The sequence below is a fragment of the Leuresthes tenuis genome, unplaced genomic scaffold, assembly GCF_036924035.1.
Source record: "Leuresthes tenuis unplaced genomic scaffold, fLeuTen1.0.hap1 SCAF_7, whole genome shotgun sequence".
NCBI classification, from domain to species: domain Eukaryota; kingdom Metazoa; phylum Chordata; class Actinopteri; order Atheriniformes; family Atherinopsidae; genus Leuresthes; species Leuresthes tenuis.
Window position 1 is genome coordinate 17,387,638 of NW_027325361.1, and position 18,839 is coordinate 17,406,476.

General features: G+C 45.0%; 1 protein-coding gene across 4 annotated transcripts in view; it reads left to right on the forward strand.

The window, feature by feature from the left end:
* The first annotated feature begins 3,166 nt into the window (after nt 1-3,166).
* Nucleotides 3,167-18,839, forward strand: part of tle2b (TLE family member 2, transcriptional corepressor b) — a 70,526-nt gene continuing 54,853 nt past the window's right edge. For 2 of the 4 annotated variants that reach the window (XM_072389611.1, XM_072389613.1), the window contains exons 1-4: nt 3,167-3,623; nt 3,708-3,936; nt 14,585-14,682; nt 16,269-16,332. In XM_072389611.1, the coding sequence (XP_072245712.1) occupies nt 3,913-3,936; nt 14,585-14,682; nt 16,269-16,332 (186 nt within the window). In that variant the 5' untranslated portion in view covers nt 3,167-3,623; nt 3,708-3,912. The other 2 variants (XM_072389612.1, XM_072389614.1) reach the window with 2 other exon arrangements.

The window sequence follows — 18,839 nt, forward strand, 5'->3', positions numbered from 1 at the left end:
TATTAAACTCAGGCAGAATGCACTGTATCACTTCAAAAACATAGCTTCAGCACTGCCTTGGCTCACAACGTGGGAATCTGAGCCAAGGTAGTGCATCAGTGTCAGTTAAGTCGGTCCAGTGCATATATTAGCGTTGTTTATCTCATTTCTTGGCAATGCAATTCAGTTTCTACCAGTAAGGTCCAGTAAGGTTTGACGTGGACAGTTAAAACCCAAAATCTCACAGGGTTGCGCGGCATACAGTGCATGTCCTAGATCAAAAAACCCTGAGTTCTGCCAGTAAATGCAGCGCAGCGTACAACCCTGTGGGAAGGTCAGCCTCACACACCCACGATGTCACCAGCTGGTCTCCACACGCCCTCTGCCCAAAGGTCGCAGCTCTGTACATCCCAAACGCAGCAGAATAAGAAGCAACGTGGGAATTGCAGGACGAAGCTGCGTGTCTGCACGAGAATGCGACTCTTTGCTTTCGTTTCAGTGATACTTGACACGGTTATACTTTTGAATCCAGAGAGCCTCGGCTCCTCATAAACCGCAGAGAGAGCCAAGAGCAGCGGGGCTTTCTGAGAGATTGAAAGGATGCTTTTGCACCTCTTTCGAAATTCCCTTACGCCTGCAAATGTTTAATGTACCAAACGGCTTCGCTGGCGTCGGTCGGATCTAATTAAGTATTTTCTGAAAGCACCTGTCTTTTTCCAAACCGTTTCCTTGGATACTTTCCCATTTTGGTGAATGTACTACATCATCTGGCCCGTCAGACTCGCCGTGTTATAAATGTATCAATCAATAGAATTTCCTATTTCACGGAGACTAAAGGTTTGTTTTGTTTTAGCTGCATGTACAGTGATTGGTCCAAAAACCAGCTGACCTGTGAGAAGCGACAGAAACTCATCCCATTACCTGCTCTGCTGAATTAAATCGAATTACACAGCAAACTTAAAATGTGCTGATTGACAGAATATCATAAAACACTCCAACCTGCCCCCTTAGCCCCCTAGTTTTGCTGAATTAATTTGAGCCCATTTTCGAATATCAAGACAGCATTATTCCATTTTCTTAATCAAAATGACATGCAGCACACACCAACACTTGCACCTTTTTGCAGAAGCCTGACACGCTCAACATTTAAGCAAACTTGACAGGGACATTCAGGGAAGATTAACACTAAAAAGCATTAGGCTTTACCAAAAAGGATCTGCAGTGTTTGGTATAATAGGACGTCTGTATGTGTCCTTAATTGAGGCTTTGGGGCTGCCCTCTGGCTAACCCTCTCGTTATCAAATGCAGTTTCTATCTTACTGGAAATCCTCCACGGATGCCAGGACCGACTGTGTCCGAGTCTACTGTGTCGGATTAATGGCTGTTTGATCAAGTTCAAAGCCAGAGCTGCCCTGGATAAACTCATTATAAACAGCGCCAAAAGATGTCTGAGCCAGCCCGGTGTGCTGTACTTGGAAAGTCTTTAAATAACAGGTCTTAGACGGTCCAGGTCCATTCTTGGTACTCCTGTAAATAACATTTGCTCAAGAGCCAGCACTCAAAAGTAGGCAGGCCAACATTTGCATCCCGCTGCGGCAGGGATATTTCTGGGGTGTTACAGTGGTAATCCTCCAGATACTCGACTTTTGATTACATCCCTGGCAGCGAATAGACGTTCCTCCTGAGGAGGGCATGCAGTTTAGACAAAAAAGCCCCTCACAATGCATGGCTGTAAATGTTAGAATGATGTTTTAGAAACGTCTGTTAGAGCTCGTCGATGCTCTCTTTCAGCCTTCTCTTCAAGGATTTCTTTCATTCCTTTCTCACCTTCATTTATTTTCAATTTTTTAGTTTTTTTAGACAAAGGGCACATTCAGATGACCCAGCGGAATTTAAAGGGTTCATTAACCTCAGGGCATGTAGGCTTTTTGTCTAAAGAGACATTCAGTGACTCGTGTTAACTCGGAGATTCAGAGCCAGCCAAAAGGGAGAGAGACTCGGGTTTGCCCGGACTGATAAGAGCAGGTCAGACCAGCACCTGGAGTCTCCTACAACGAAGCCCCGCTGTTGTAATAGACGCAGTATGTGGTTTTCACAGATTTCTGGAAGCTTTTCGGAACCAGAATCATAACCCTTTTTAATGCAGTGCTGCCACAGACAACAAATGCTGATTTTTAGTCATTATTCTGAAATTACTCCCTAATTTACAGACACAGTTGGGGTTTTTTTCCCCCTTGGCTCGTCTTTACTTCTGCGAGACTCTGCCTCTTTTAGGTGCTCTTTGCATACATAATCAAGCAACTCAGCTGTTGCCAGTTAACTGGTTAACCAGTTAATTGGTGTTTAGTAGCACCTGCTTCTCCGTCCTTTTGTTGCCCCGGTCCCAGGTTTTTAGAGACGTGTCGCTGCCGTCAACTTTAAGATGAGCTGATTGTTTCCGTGAAATCGTGAAAGTAGCAAAAGCACGTTTTCTCTGTTCTATTTTGAATAAGATATCGGTAGGCAAGATTAGCAAAATCCCTGCATTCTGATTTTGTCTACATTTCAAACGCTATTCCAACTGTTTTGGAAGGGAGGTTGTGTAGCATCAAGCCGCTCGCTGGCTCCAACTCCGGTTTTGGATCAGTTTGCTTTGATGACCTTTGAGTTAGTTTGAGAAGAGCTGGGAGTTGGATGGACGTGCTTTTTCACTTTCCAAGCATCCGTATGCAAGGCGTGAGAAAAACCTTCTCATGCGGTCTGAATGCGTTCAAACCTGGATTTGTGTCTGATTAAGCGGGATTAGAGCGTTATCCATACATCTCAGATGCATTTTAATGCACGGCGTAAACTGGCTAATACATTTATCACTCTGAGAGACTGTTCTCTGTGTGTGTGTGTGTGTGTGTGGGACTTTTGAGCGTGTCCACAAAGCTGTCATGAATTTGTATACGAGTGTCTGAGCGTTTGTGTGTTTGCATCGCGATTCATATCAGTTTGAGCCTGAGTCTTTGTGCGTGACTGATTGCTTTGCGTGTCCGACCACAATTGAAAACGGATCCATCTCTTGCCTTTCTCTCTCTCACTCTGTGTGTGTGACCGGGTGTCTCTATCTACTCAGTTCCACCTTAAGAGGAGCTTTAGCAGCCTGTCGTGTTTGTGTTGAAGCCAACAGGCACAATATATTACAGTCTAGGGCTTGCTGCTGAAAAGCCCGCTGGATCCTCCACTGACCTGCTGTTCTTTCCTGCTTTCCTCTTGCGTTTTTTTTTTTTTTTTTTTCCACATTTAGATTAAAAACAAAGCTCTCACTCTCTCCTCTCCCCTCCCTCCTTCCTCTTCTTCCTCTCCTTCTTTTTTTCTGCTGCTGCAGTCAAGGCTTCAGTGTGTCAGAGGAGGGAGAAAGCAGAGAAGAGGACTATTTGGTTGCACTGAGTGAGTGTTTATGTTTGTATGTTTCGCCATTGGACTGCTGGGTGAAGGGGCACGAGAGGAAGAGTGGAAAGAGAAGGAGAAGTAGAAGAGAAGTAGAAGAGCGGAGCGTGCCCGGATGAAATCTCTGTCATGTCACTGCGTGTGGACCTTGACTGATCACAAGCTGAGGAGAGGGGGACAGACGAGGAGAAACTCTGGCTTGGGTTTGACTGGGGAGAAGGAGGGAGGAGGTAAAGTCTGCTGCACGGTTTTATCATGACATTGTTGGATAAACGGGTCGACGGACTCAGTGTTCTTCGGTTGTGTGTCAACAGGAATTTGCGTTAAAAGATAAAGACAGAGAGCAGCAAAGAGAAGAGTGAAAACTGCTGTGCTCAACCCAGCGAAGCAGCAGGAACAGGACTTACAGAGTGTGTGTGTCTCTGTGTGTGTGTGTAACCGGTGGAGGGCAGAGGAGTGGAGGGCCAGGGGACTAACCTGGCCATCAAACGGACTGGAAGCCTCTCCTCTCCAGGGATCATGTACCCTCAGGGCAGGCATCCGGTAAGTTCCTCCTTACGTCTCTCTTTACTTGTCTGCCGCACTTTTTCCGTGTCTCTTCACCTTTGTCCACGACTCTCTCTCTCTCCAGCTCCAGTCTGTGTGTGGCTTTTATGTCTCAGATCTGCTTTGTCACTCACGTTTCCCTCGGTCTTTTCTCGCTTCTATTCTGTGCCCTTCTTCCTTGAACTTCCTCGTGGTCTTTCCTCCTGTGTCTCTGACCCCTGGCCTCACCGTGCCTCAGTTTTTCTCAGGCTGCCTCACTTGTCCCGCTGTCATTTATTTAAATGGGGCTGTGCTGTAACACGAGGAGGGTGACATGACAGGAGGGGAGTGGGGTGTTTGGACTGCTATGTACACACACACACACCCCACGTCCCTCTCTGTCAGCCTTTGAGTCGATGATTGGTTGTGTCAGTTGCATATACTTCAATCAGCTCTACTCAGCTTGTACGTGTACGTGTGTGTGTGTGTGTGTGCGCATTATTGTTTATTCATCAAAGTGCAAGACTGTTTGTGTGCAAGGAAATGTGTGTTAGAACAGATCTGACTGCATTAATGTATGTATGCATGAGTGCAGAAGACATAGTTTGGCAGTTAACTGTCCATTTGCTCGTTTCTGTTGCTAAGCAAAAGCTCACACGACACACGCACATGCAGACTGTTTAATTGATGCTTGAGTTCTACTTAATTCATTTCCATTACCACCAAGGAAAGCCGTGAGCGCACAAGTGCTTCCCTTTTGATACCTCTTTAAAGTCCCTTACCTCTTTCCATTTCACCCTCCATCAGTGGTGAGAATTTGCAGTTGATTTAATAGCGGGGTAAACTAAAGGTTACATACACTAAAGAGCACAAAGAGATGAATGACAGCTTAGGCTGAGTCTGGCTTACACCATTCGTTTCATAGGGGCCCTGATCTGGTTGCTATAATCAGATTTGGTTGTCAGTCTCTTTGTATCTGCTACAGATGGGTCAGTGGCCACTTTGCCTCACAGTCAGCCATCCAGCCAGTCAGCCAAGCTCTCAGTCAGCCATGCAGCCAACTAGCCAGCCAGCTATCACGTAGAATTATGAATGACATTTTCACAGGAGGAAGGCATGAGGAATCAATTACATGTACAGAGAGAATGCTAATAAGCCAGCCGCTGGAAAGATGCAGAGAAACGGGGGAGAGGTGAGAAACAAAGAGAGATGGAGAGAGATGTAAGAGCCAAGGAAGAAGTAAAGGAGGCACAAATAATTCTTCAAACACCCGCTGCCGGGGGTGGAAAGAGAAATGAAAATGAATGAGAAACGCGGATAAAGAGAGTGTGAACATTCCTCTGTTCTCTGCTTTAGAGGCGTATCAGGGAGCTTCCTGCTGTGATGCTCTGCGTTTGTGATAAAGTTCAGTGGCAGATTGAGCCAACTCCAACAGATCGATAGCCTCTATCTCGCTCTTTCTGTCTCTGTGTTTTTCCTCCCGTGTTTTCCCTCTCCCTCCTCCTTCCTCTGCGGCCCTCCTCTGCCAGCGGAACTTTATTTCTGGTGTTGCTATGAAATGTGATCTGCAGAGAGGTGTGAAGACGCACAGAGCACTTGTGCTTGTGCATGCGTGTGCGTTTGTCTGCTTTTCCAACTACTGGGTGTGTGTGCTGTCAGGCTCAAAGTTGTACGAGTGTGTACATGTTAATATGCAGTTAATTTGGAATGGTATTACTGACTGTCATTGTTTTATGTACCAGTCCATTGTCTTGTGTCATTGACCACAACACTCATGTCCTTTTGCAGACATTTGTCACTTATTCAAAGAGCAGAGAGATGCTGAAGGACAGGCTGCCTGTGAGTAAGAGTCCCCGGTGGCGTTGATATAACAGCAGAAAGTCTTGACACCCTGTAAATGAGACCAAGTTAGATATTTCCATAAGCTGTGTATCTAGACAAAGTCTTTTTTTTTTTCTCAAAGACCTTTTCCAAGGAGCTAAAAAGGTGCTTTTCAGACTGCGGATTTTCAGACTCTCGTTAGTTCGGCATATTCGTCATCTGGCGCGTGAAAAATCTGCCTTTCTCCTCTCTGCTCTCTGCCTCAGATCTGTGTGATGGGGAAGGCTGGGCTGAGCGGCAGCACACTTCCACAGAGCAGTGAGGCTGCAGCGGACACGATAACGTGTGCTCGCAAGTAACTTTCTGTCATGTTAAACCTTCCGACACTTTTGGGTTTCAAAGCACTTAAAAAGTTTGGGAAGATTAACTTTCACATGCTTGAAACTCAGGTCGGGGAGTAATCTGTCACAGTAGTTTGTGATAGATTTTTTTTTTTTGTGTGTCATAAAACTGTCCGACTACTTAAAAACAAGGACCGATGGCGTATTGTGAGCCTAGAGCTGCGCATCGGTTACTTTAGAGACTTCAGTAGGTGTTATGCTGCATATCCTCGCTGATGTCAGTCAGACATCACGGTCCAATTCTCATGAGCGTGCCCTGAATGCAGCTCCTCTCATCTTTCCCTCTGTGTCCCTTTGGAGCAAACAACCGTGCCTTCAGTATGAAAAACTACAAAGTGCATCCGAAGCTGGAGCATCATTATTATTATCATTGTTTTTGGGGGTTTTTTTTATCAGAGAAGTAAGACTTTGTTCTCCTCTCTCTCTGGTGGAAAAAGGGTTAAAACTGAGGGCTGATTTGCCAGGCGAGTGGAGCTGTAATTGGTTCCACTGGATTTTTGTGCAAAGTGTTATCAGAACGGTGTGTGTGTGTGTGTGTGTGTGTGTGTGTGTGCATGCACGAGGATTTGTATTCGGTGCGTTTTTGTTTAAATGTGCGCGTCTTAGTGCTTTGTGAGTGAATGCGTCCGTACATATTTGCATTGGCAGAGTGTGTTGACTTGGACGGGCGTAAACGTGTGTTTGTCGGCGGGTACGTTTTGACCGTGAGGTTCCGTGTTGCCTCATACGTGCGTTTGCCGGGAAAGTGTGAAGTGCCTTTGTTTGGGATTGTACGTGCGTCTGGGCGCGTGTAAAGCTGCGCAAAAGCTTTGGGATTAGGAAATGTTGACTTAAAAAGTTCTGTTATTAATAATTGATGTTTATTCATGAAGTTCCCGCAAAACGGATGAAAACTAAAACAAATCAACATTTGGCGTAACCCCCCCCCACCCCCATCAGCCTGTTAAACAGCACCAGTTTTCATGGTACACGGCAGGTTGATTGTTCAAATCATCTGAGGGCTCAGTTTGTCTTAATCTGACTGTTTTGGGGCCATACCATCTGTTGAGGGACTTGTTTCTATCCCAGCTGCAGAATGAGGGTACGACCGATCACAATCCTCCCTGCTGTGTGATGAATAAGAATCAAACCATGTGACTGCCTAGAACTTTTGCGTTTACGTTTGATGTGTCCTTGTGTCTCCGTATAATAGCTTGTATTTGCAGCTGTTAAAGTGCTTGTGCGTCTGCATTAGGAAGAGGAAGGGGAAAGGAGAGCAGGGCTGATCTGTATGTGTGTGTACTGTGTGCCAACAACAACAAATGAAGTCCCAGTTCGACCTCGACTGTTGCTGTGATTGCACAAGCCCTTGATTGGCTGCCACACCCCAGTTAAAAGGGCGTGGACGTGTTGGTGTACCAGTTCGGGTCGGAGAATGGACGCGCAAAGTACGTATTTTACCTCACTGTAAATATTTAGCACCACCACAAACAAGCGCAGCAGGCTCCTGCTCTCTTATCCGCACGTTTACTTCAAGCTGCTGAGTTTAGGAAGATTGGGCTGTGTTTGTGCTTCATGCCGCCGCTCTGTAGGTTATTGTGTATGCAACAGGTTTTTAACCCTGTCCATGCAGCCGGTGAAGAGACAAGAGGAAGGGAAGGATGGGGAAATTTGGCCTCCCGTGTAGCTGATGAAGGTGCTGAACGTTGCAGCAGTGAAGAATGAAGAAAAATGCTGTGCTGATCTTTATTACGCCGTCTTTGTCACTTATAAAGTCATAAAATGACTAATTGAAGAGAAAGTAAAAAGTATGTGTGTAGTTAGAATTAATGAAACCGTTAGAAATCTTAATTTTCTATTTATTTACCTTTTGTTGCACTAATTATTACTGAGTTTAATGTGGATAAGCGCTTGCTAAAGTGCTCATTCCATAGGTTTTTTTTAAGGCACACACATCTGCAGCACTTGCTTTCACATTTCATATCATTGGACCTGTCGCTTTTGTGCCTACAGCAGCTTGTTTTTCCCAAACATTTGTGGCTTTAATGAGACCCATGAACAGTCAACAGCCCAGCATATTGCCGCCAGCTCCCACAGATGACATTAAAACCATCCTCTCCATTGTTCTCTCCTTGTTTACTTTTAATTTCCCTGAGCATTTCAAAGGCAGCCTCTTTTTTTTTAAAAAGTCAAAAAGCCAAATAGGAACAATACAGCTGCAAGCCACAGAACGAGCAAAAGTCCTACAAGGAACCCGCAACCTCTGATCAGACATCAGCAGCCTCCTAGATTAAAACTGCTCCCTGATTTAAAAACAGGCCATTTTCTGTCCACAAATCCTGTGTTTTGTGTTCTTTTCTTTGCCATTAAAAGGAACGATCAGAGCCAGGCTTGGACAGAGTCCAGAGACTCATGTGGCTGCCAATCTCTCCCTGATTTGTAATCCACGACTGGCTTAGTGACTGACTGGTGAGCTGCAGTGTTAACTGGCTGGCTCTCTGACTGACTGCTGGTTGACTGGTTAACCGGTCTACTGACTGGCTTACTGAATGCCTGTCTGACCTGTAGTTTACAGGCTAGTTGGCTTGCTGAATGACAGCGAGCGTCGGCTTGTTAACCGTCGGTCTGGCTGAAAAAGTGAGTGGCAAAGATGTTTGCTGGTTCTCAGCTCAGTGGGAGTGCCACCAACTGTAAATAGACTCTCACTGTTTGGATTCCAGCATGGAGACGTTCCCTTTGCTATCAAGACCTTTGAGTGGTTTGTGGAAAAACGGGGGAACTGTTCAAAGGCTTCATAAAATGATGGCTGATATCTGAGTTGTGCTTCCACTCTTCAGCCTTTCTTCAGTCTATCACAGTCTGAACCAATGAGCTGTTGCTTATGTTCATTGCAGCGCACTTCAGCACACTCTCACACAGACACACTCACTCACTCACTCAGAGACCTGCACACGAGGGGCACTGACTCTCCTCTTCCACACTTGGCATTTCACATCTATTCATGTGCCTTTTTTTCCTGAATATTTCACCAGCCAGTTATTATTTAATGTGCTGAATCTGAATGTGTCTCTGCTTGTCTCGGAGACACGCAGGGGGAACAAAGGGGTTGGAAGAAGTTAAGTGTGAAAGAAAAGGAAAAGAAGGGTGGAGCTGCAAGAGGAACAGAGAAAATGTTTGCGCGTGTTTAGTTGGAATGAATGCATCCGTGCATAGACTTGCCTGCTTATACCGTGTGAATACTCGTCAGTTGGCAGAAAGTGTGCCGGGGGCTAAACAGATAGGCAGAAAAGACAAACACTCCGATAGAATCGCATCTTTCCCAATAATTCCCAGACGTGCATCTGTTTCACAGTTGCTGCCTCTGCTGTGCAGCAGCCGCCAGTGTTGGGGGGGGAAAAAACAGGCTGCTGCTTGAACAGAAGACATCCATGTGACAGTCCGACCAGCAGAGAGACTGACAGAGGGACTGATAGAAGTAGATTGACCTAATATTCAGAAAGAAGGGGACACGAGTTTGACTGAAATTGAGCATGACAGTTAGCAAGACTGTTGCAAGAGTCATTGGTAGGTGAAGGTTTTGAAATTGTTTCGATTTGTTGTTTTCCAAAAAAATTTAAACAAGACATTATAGGCACTGCTCTGTAAACCTTTTTATAGCTTCACAATAAAAAAGCGTTTGAGCACAGTGGCGCTAACCCTTTTAACACTGGTCAAAAACCCACCAACGCCTGCTGTCATCTGGCTCTTTGAGTGCAATGGGAAAGTGTGCATTCAGACCTGCATCTCATGACTCCGCTGCAGACGAGGGTTTAAATCGTCTACAACTCGGCCAGGCTTTGATAGGAACACGAGACACGGTGTACGCGCTGGTTTTCACTATTGTGGCTGCTGTCGGGGAAGCAAACCGTGCCACGGCTGACATTTCTGTTACAGAAATGCACGTTAATGGACTGTATCTTTTCACACGGAGGCTCCCGAAACTGACAGCAGCAACTCGCGGCCAAGAAGATTTATTGTTTTCACCTGTAGTGAAGACAGTTGGAAGCGTATTCTCTGTCCCAGTGTGTGGGGCTGACAGCCCAGGTCCAGTCAGACATAGTCAACTAGTCTGGTTATCTCAGAGTCATGGTTATCAGAAACACAGCCTGTGCCATACAGTGTAATGTCCTCCCTTCATGTTGTCATGGTGACACACCTTTCCTCTTGGAGGTAGAGATATACTGGACCGTTAAGTTTTAGCCTTCAGGGCACTGATGACAAACCCACTAAAGCCGGAGCTAATAAACACCCACGAATACTCCAGAACAATTTGACGTGGGATGAATGTTGATTGACACATTCCCATTGCACTCTAAGGCCTGATGTAGGCGTATGTTAGTAGTTATTTATTTATTTTTTTACCAGTGTAAGAAAGGCTCAAGTAACCTCCACACTCGTTAGGAAGCATTCAACTGGAGTGTTTTTTCTTTTTCTTCATGCTGCAGTTGGTATCGCATTATTCATCTCTTTGACATTTGACTGTGGTCACATGCGGAAGAATGAACCCACCGACGCAGTTAAGAAAAAAGTGGCTCGCAAATGAGCACCAATGAACAGTGTTTTTATTCTTTTTTGGGTGGGTAACACAGACGCAGACATGATGTAACCCTGTGAGGCACCTTAACCTTTCAAACTGTATCTTTACTATGACACTTCACATATTCGTGCCACAAACTGTGTATGACTTCGTCAGAAGGGCTCACGTGTCATCATGGCCGCGGACGGACCGACACGCGGTGGAACACACCCACAGACAGACATACAGGTGTTGGTTAAGGTCTGCGAGTGTCACCTCCAACCCGTTATGTGATACATTAAAAGAGGCTTCATCCACCAGTCCTCCTGTCCCCTCACCCCCTGCCCCCTCGGATAATCCCTCCTAATTCTCTGCTAGCCCATGCGGCCTCGTCCAAATTGTGATTGACTGTTGTCCCACATGGTGTGTACAGTCTGTGTGTGTTTGTGCACGATTGACCTTTCTCTCTCTGCCTCTCGCCTCCTCCTGCACCTCCACCTCGTAGATTAACCGGATCAGTTTTGGGTTTCAGGATCCCCTGTGCTGGATGACGGGGTGCTCTCACACAGACACATGCTCATATACACACACACACACACACACACACACACGCACATATATGCAGCATATGAAAACGCAGGAGGCAGTAGTCTGTTTTTTGGCCCTTTGTGACGTGCTTACTGCACCCCTAACAGTCTGGGCTGCCATCTGCCACAATACAGGAGAGATGAAACACACACACACACACACACACACACACACACACACACACAATCTGACAACAAATGTTTGTTGTGGTGTACATATGGCATGACTTGCTGATGCCTCCGTCTTTATAAACACTGCAAAGCTTTGTACGTATAGCTAATGTAGCTTAAAGCTCAGTTTTGCTCCTACTAGCTGAAGTGTCCTTGAGAAGAAAGACTCCTTTTATTGCTATTAAGTATGGACTAATTTGCTACTAGCTTTTTGTACAAGTTCTTACAGACAGAAGTCGACACAAGCAGGGAATATTGTACCTCCTGCCTGGGGACTTTCTGACTCAATTTTTATTTTCCTTTTTTTTTTCTTCTGTATTTTCATTTCCTTTTTTTTTTTTTTTTTTTGCTCATAAGATTTATCTCTCCAGGGTCTGTGAAACTCATTCGAAAAGGTGCAAGTGTGCGAATCCAAAGTGAGGCATTTTTTTGGAGTTTCTGTCCAAGAGATGAGAAGAATTCAAATCTCTCTCATCAGCGCACCACCCGGGCTGCCGTGTCGACACCAATGGCTGCGACTCGCAGATCTCTTGTATAATCCTGATCTGACTATGAGCTTTGTTATATGACTTAGTGCTGCTGATGTAACCTGCCAGCAGCACTTTGTCTGTGTGCATTCACATGACAGTGTGTTCATGTGTGCATGGCAGCAGATGGTGGGAGCGGTGTTACCACAGGCCGATGGACGGCGCACGGGTTGGAGCGACCAGGCTGTGTCGACTACAGCAAAGACACTCTTTGTCTGTCTCTCTTTCGTTCTCTCCATCCCCTCATCCTCTTCCCGTCCCCTCTGTGTCAGACGGATGAATGGTTGGCTATCTCTCTCAGTCAGCGGCCACACCACTCTTTCATCATCTGTCTCTCTGCTCGAGCTTTCATTCCTCTGTAAGAATGTCAGACTAGTCTATCACTCCCTTCATCCATCCCTCCATCTGTCAGATGGAAATCCATCTCTCCTGACTTTTTTCCCTCGTCAACCCATCCCTCTCTCTCCCCGCCCTCCCCCTGTGGATCAGGGTGTTTTGTGTGTGTACTTAAAGTGTGAATGCGCATGCACAGTAGTGTGCGTTTGTTTGTTGATTTGTTTTCCAATGTGCTTTTGGCTACGTTTGTGTGTGTGTGTGTATCTGCCTGTGCCAGATCGTTATCTATCCCTCCCTCCTCCCCTTCCCCACTGAGTGTGTGTGTGTGTGTGTGTGTGTGTGGAGAGAATCAAGGTCAGTGGGGATCTGCCAGCAGACACCACCCTCCACCTCCCTACAAGCAACCCACCCACCCACAGGGTTTGTCTGTATTGTGCCCATCCAGCCATCTAGATGTCCCCGCTATGCCTGCCTCAGCTCAGTTTAGCTCGGGCTCAGCTCGGCTCTGCGGATTAATTACTGGGTGAACCCACCGCGTCTCTGACCTCCGTCGTCGGCCTAATTGAAATCTAATTGAATTGTGCTTGTCTAGACTAATGAAGCCCCGCCACTGAAACCGCCAATCTTTTAGCCTTAGCTTCAGGCTGATACCCACCCTCGCTGCAGCCTATCAACAGCATCGTGCCGCTCACATTGGAGTGATGGAAAAGTAAATGGATGCTTGCACGGTTAAGTTAACAGGTGACTAAATGATGTACGGATGGGTAATGAAATGATCCGGTCACGATGAAAGAAAACTTGACTTGGACAAACGCATGACATAAATATAAGATCAATAACCTTTAACTGGGTAGATGTAGCTCAGCTTTCTCAGACTCGTAGATCATTTAGCAATAAGAGGAAAAAAACAGTCGGTAACCTGCTCTGACGCTCTTGATTTGACCGCACGCTTAATTGCTGCAGAGTTACAAAGTGAAAGCTGATGAGTTTGTCATCATCGTGTGCTTATCAGTCAGTCAACAGTCCTCCTGGTGATGCTGCTGGCAGAAGCAGTTTTCCATCCCAAACAACTCTCCTCTGGTGGGAAATAATTCAACTAACATTGCTTCCTGGTTCAAATAACGACAGTTGTCACAGGTATTTATCTGCTCCACCTCTGACCAGTAGTAATGGTAACATGACACCGTGCTAGTTTTAGCGTGCTATGCTTGGAGCTGTGTATGTGAGTGCCACCCCAAAATAAGTTTTTACCTTCGAAAGCCTATCGTTTGGAGATGTGCCGGCTTGTGATAGTTGTGACTGTTTGCTGTACAGTTCTGCCCACGACCGCAGCCTGGAGTATCATTGAATGTTGTCTCTTCCTGTGGCAGTGGTCTGAAGGGTTGTCCATGAGAGCTGTTACTGGAATGCACCGGAATACCACCTAAACGAGTTTAAAAAGGCCAAGACAGGTGACTCACAGGGAGTGAATGTGACTGGTAAAGATATCCGACAGTCAGATATTGTGAGCCCCATGGGGCGGAAACGGTTACCAATCTAAATTGGCAGGAAAAAGAGAAGAGGGGAAAAGAAAAAAAAAAAGGGATTTCCTCTGAGAACTGACAACCTTGTCTGTGTACTCCAGCCTCATCCCTAAAGAAAACAACTACAGCATCAAAAACATCAACAGTGCCCTTGTTTCTTCAACTTTGTGGAGACTTTGGAGAAGTCGGGCTGCTGTCGAAAGCGCTTTAGACAGACATGGAGGGCTGGCGGCGGCGCTCGACCCCCTGGGAGTTGCTTATTTTGTTGGGCCTTCTTTAGCTTTTAGCAGGTGAGAGACGGTGCCGTGATTCCTTATAAGTTATTCATTTGATGTTTCCTCCCTTCTCAGCTCTTTGTAGGCTGGAATACATTAGAAACCTGGCAGAGTGGAGAGGATGCTAATGTGGAAGAGAGAGAGAGAGAGAGGAGAGGAAGAAAGGATGAGGGCAATGGAGGGAAGGAGGCAGAGTCATTAGAGGAGGAGGAGAACAGAGAGACAGAGGGCAAGGTTTTATGATGTGTGGGAAGGGGAAGTGACCTTCCCTCTCACTTTCATCATGGCTTTCTTCCTCGCTCCCTGACGCACAATTGCAAAAGCACACACATTCACAGCTACGCTCGCCCGCACACACTCCCATGTGTGGTCGATGCAGGTTCACAAGGCACAGTGCCTCCATTCTCCTCTTGTTTAGACGCATACATCTACACACATGCACACCTCGATTTCTGAAATTCATCCAATATTTTTATCTCTTACCCGTGCAGGTTCCCTTGCAGCCTGGCCAGTCTTTCAAGTTCACAGTCCTGGAAACTCTGGACCGTATCAAGGAGGAGTTCCAGTTCCTCCAGGCTCAATATCACAGGTAAACTCACACACATGGCACACATATGCATACAAATGGTACTCTTTCACGTTTTAGTGATAAACACAACACATTGTAATTCAGCTCTGTGGAAGTGGGTATTGATTTCTTGATTATATCAGACAGTGAAGCTAACACAGTGTGCAAGGGCTTTCCTTTGACCTTTAGTTCAAAATATGGGAAACTAATTGATTGTGAGCTGTAGCCTGACAAGCTGAATAAGGACCCAGTCATCTCAAATCTATGTACACATCTCTGGCATCTTTGCCTGAAAGAGTCCATGAGATCAAATTCTCTGCAAATGACATTTTTCATCGTTTTCATGCGTTTTTCTTTGACATCTCCGGTGGTATACAACAGCTACAGTATGCGTTAGCCTGGCCCAATAATGACGATCTGTTTTTCATGTATGCCTTTTGACACTTCAAGCTTTTATTTTGTTGGCAAACATTTGAGAAACGATGATTCATCCAGCACCTGGAAGTGTGTGTTGACTTTGGGCCAAATGACCCCTTTCTCAGATTTTGAATCATAGCAGAGCTCATGTGGGCTGGTTGGCCCCGCTGAAACCAGAGCAGATTGTTCCTTTCAGGAGAGAAGGGACAGCCTGCTTTAGCTTCTGTTTTTACAGAAACACATGGAGTCATTAAACGGCATGTTTACATGCTGGTAAACAGGTACATGTTTACAGAAATGAAGAAAATCAGTGCAAGATTGTAACTTCTCCCTCTATCAAGCTCAGCATGACAGCATTTAGTTCTCATGATCTCTACTGCTTGCTTTTGTCATACCATACCAGCCTCTTGACATGTTGGATTACAGTATAATTTCCAACATAGCAAATGTTAGACTGGACCTTCTAGCTGGAGGTCACTGATCATGTCGTCATGTGTCTGACCAGAAGTAATCGTGACTAAAGAACGGCCATAAATACAGGACAGATGAAATAACCTGCTGAGACACAGCAACACCAGTTTAATTTAAGGGTTGATCTCAGTGGCACACCTATGTAAAAACAAGGAGCGTGATGCTTCAGCTTTTCCTAACAGTAATCTGTCTGACACTTCTGAGCATTGCCTTTTAAACTGAGAAACTCGTTCCCAATTCAACTTTTTAACACTGTGGAACAGATCTGTGTTAATTCAGCTGCGATGAAGCCATCCGTGAGCGTTTCAAATTTGGGAACCTTCATCTGCAAAAACGGTTGCTTTGTTTAATCCATCACTAAATTATGCAGTGAAGTTGAAACACATTTTCAAATGTGAACATAAGAACATAAGAATGAACATAAGCCAGGTAATTCTTTGGGACTGGAGTTCTAAAACTCACCCACAGAGAGTGTGAATCACTGCAGTGCAGAGTAAGACGCACCCTATAAAGGTGAATTTTTCCCAGTGCCACTTTCAGGAGATGTTAAAGGCTCAGTCAAAGGCTCAGTCAGAGTAGCAAACCTTACATACCTTAAACTGTGAGTGACCCCCCCCCCCCCCCCCCCAAATAACTGAGTCCTGTGGAAATTCTGATTTATTTTACTGGATGAAAATAAACCACGTGAATCGTATGTGTCTGTTTTCATCCTTGTGTAGCCTGAAGCTGGAGTGTGAGAAGCTGGCCAGTGAGAAGACTGAGATGCAGAGGCACTACATCATGGTGAGTGTGACTACACCTTCAGCAGGGCTGTACACTGTTTGCTAGTCTCAGAAGAGTGTCATGGTCTCTTCTAAAAGAAGTACAGTCTGCATACTTTTTAAATTTTTTTTAGATAATTTTTTTTTTAACTGAATTGACATTTAGTGTTTATATCGGTGGAAGCTAGCAGTTTGTATGCGGTCAAACGGTGATATATTTCAATCAGTCGCTCTGTTTGGTTCTGTTTGTGAATTACATTCTCGCTCCATGTAGTAGTAAATTTACAATAAATATCCTGAACTTACAGAAAGACATTCAGATTATACTGAAAAGACTACATGAATATGGCTAATATCTGGTAATTATTTACGCTGAAAAACTTGTATGCAGATAAAAGAATCTTAAATATGAATGATAATAGAACAAAAGTCCTTGTTTCTGTGATTTTTTTCTTTCTCACTCTATCTTGCTCTTTAATTCCTCTCTCTGTAAGGTACCTTTCCCATTCCTCACCACAATTTATTCCTCCTTCAAACCCTCTCTTTTTTTTTTTTTAAGGTATTTCTGTGGCTCTTGTTTTTCTCCTGTGCGCTAACAGCCTTAGCTGTCTGTGTCAGTGCGTCTGTGCGACTAAAGGCTCACATGTATCGTAAGCCTTCGTCTGTGGTACAAAACCCACATAGAGCCAAGCAGAATACGATATGCACCATCTGCTAAGCTGCTCACATTTCATAAACCTGGGAGAGCAAGGCAGGATCAGGGCTGTAAGCAAGATAGACACACAGATGGATAGACAGAAAGAGGGAGAAGCAGACAGGCAGATACACAAACAGAGAGTGTGAGAGAAAAGCAAGCAGACAGGTGAGCTGGCAGTTAAACAAATGGATGTAGAAGCACACAGACAGGCGGGAGATAAACAGATAAGATGCACACACACACACACACACACACTTACAAATGCATAGCATACTCATTTATTCGTCTACACTTAAACCCAACCTTGTTATTCTGTCCTTGTGAGGACCATGATGTGTAAAAAGTTGCATGCAAATATCTCTTAAACAGGAAAGCTGTGATTTGATTAACTTTTTTTTTCTACTGATGTGTTGTCATTTTTACTCTTGTTAGCAACTGTCAGTAGAGTGATTTATTTTATTTTTTTTCTCTAAAAGATAAAAGGTTTTATTCATAAGACATAAAAACACTCTGGTTTGCTTTAGTTTATCTGGTCCCTGGTAGCTAATGTTACCATGTTCAACCGGCATAATTCAGCCACTCCACTGACTCTATTGTTCTTTTCTCTCAGGCGAATATTTTAGAACCTCTTTTTAAAAGCTGTTTATCGTTAGAAAATCGCATGTGCCTCTCTTGCCACCTGTGATCAACGCTGTGAGTGAGTAAAAGTTACGTAAGTCGGTGTTAAGCGTATTCATTATTCAGTTATTTAAGCTTCAGTGATTCAGCTGCAACATATTTACCTCTTTCACCTCAATATATTTCACACGTTGTGTCATTCCTTTTATGGCATCATGTATAAACCGTACTGCATAAGAACAACTAGTGGCTTTGCTGAGGGTCCCATGCTACCAAGCCACTTTAATTATTGATGTTCTTTGTTTTTCATACAACATAAAGAATGGTTAAGAACAGAGCAGAATACACACAGTGTAAAAAATACAAAAAAAACCCCCACAGATTTGGTAATAACACACTTTTCCTGATCTTAGGCACTCCCAATTTTGTGGTTTCATGGAATAACTTTGTGGAGCGAGCTACCCAGACAAACCCTCCACCAGTTCTTACACTGTAGGAGAGGTGGTGTGCCAGCGTAGATGCATTTCTCTTGTCTTTCCATAGACTGGTGCAGTGGGTGGCATTTAACTGAACTCTGTGCATATTAAATGTCACAACCTTTGTTATCACTGCACCACTGGTGCTCCACTGTTACTCCAGAAACTGTGGAGTATCTCTGCTGTATGTTTAGGTTCAACACTGGGCTTTAACAGTTGCCCGTGGCAGGAGGTCAGGGATCTGCAGATGCTGATGACACATCCATGTTGGTTAGCATGGCAGACGTTTAGCACCTCAGGCTGCATCATTTGAACAAGGACTCACTGCGGTGTAGTGAATGGCTAACACAGTGCTCTGCTACTTCATAGGCATGGCTCAGAAATGAGAGGGAGGGAAAGAGGGGAGAGAAACAGAGGCTCAAAGGGAAAGATAGCTAGAGAGAAAAAAGGCTCAGAGAGTGTCAGACGGAAAAAAAACGGGGAGCTGCTGAGGGAGGGAGGGATACAAAGGGAAGCAGAGATAAAGAGAATAAAAGAGCAGTGGGAGAGACTGATAGAGGGAAGAGAGATATGCAGAGGGAAAGATGGAGAGCGTAAAAAAGGCAGAGAAGGAATGAGAGAGAGGAAATGACAAAGAGATGCCAGGGGACAGAGGGAGAAAATGGAGAGAGGGCAAAAAAAAGATGCTGCAAAGGGATGAAATGGAGAGAGAAAAAAGAGGATGCAACACAGAGAGCA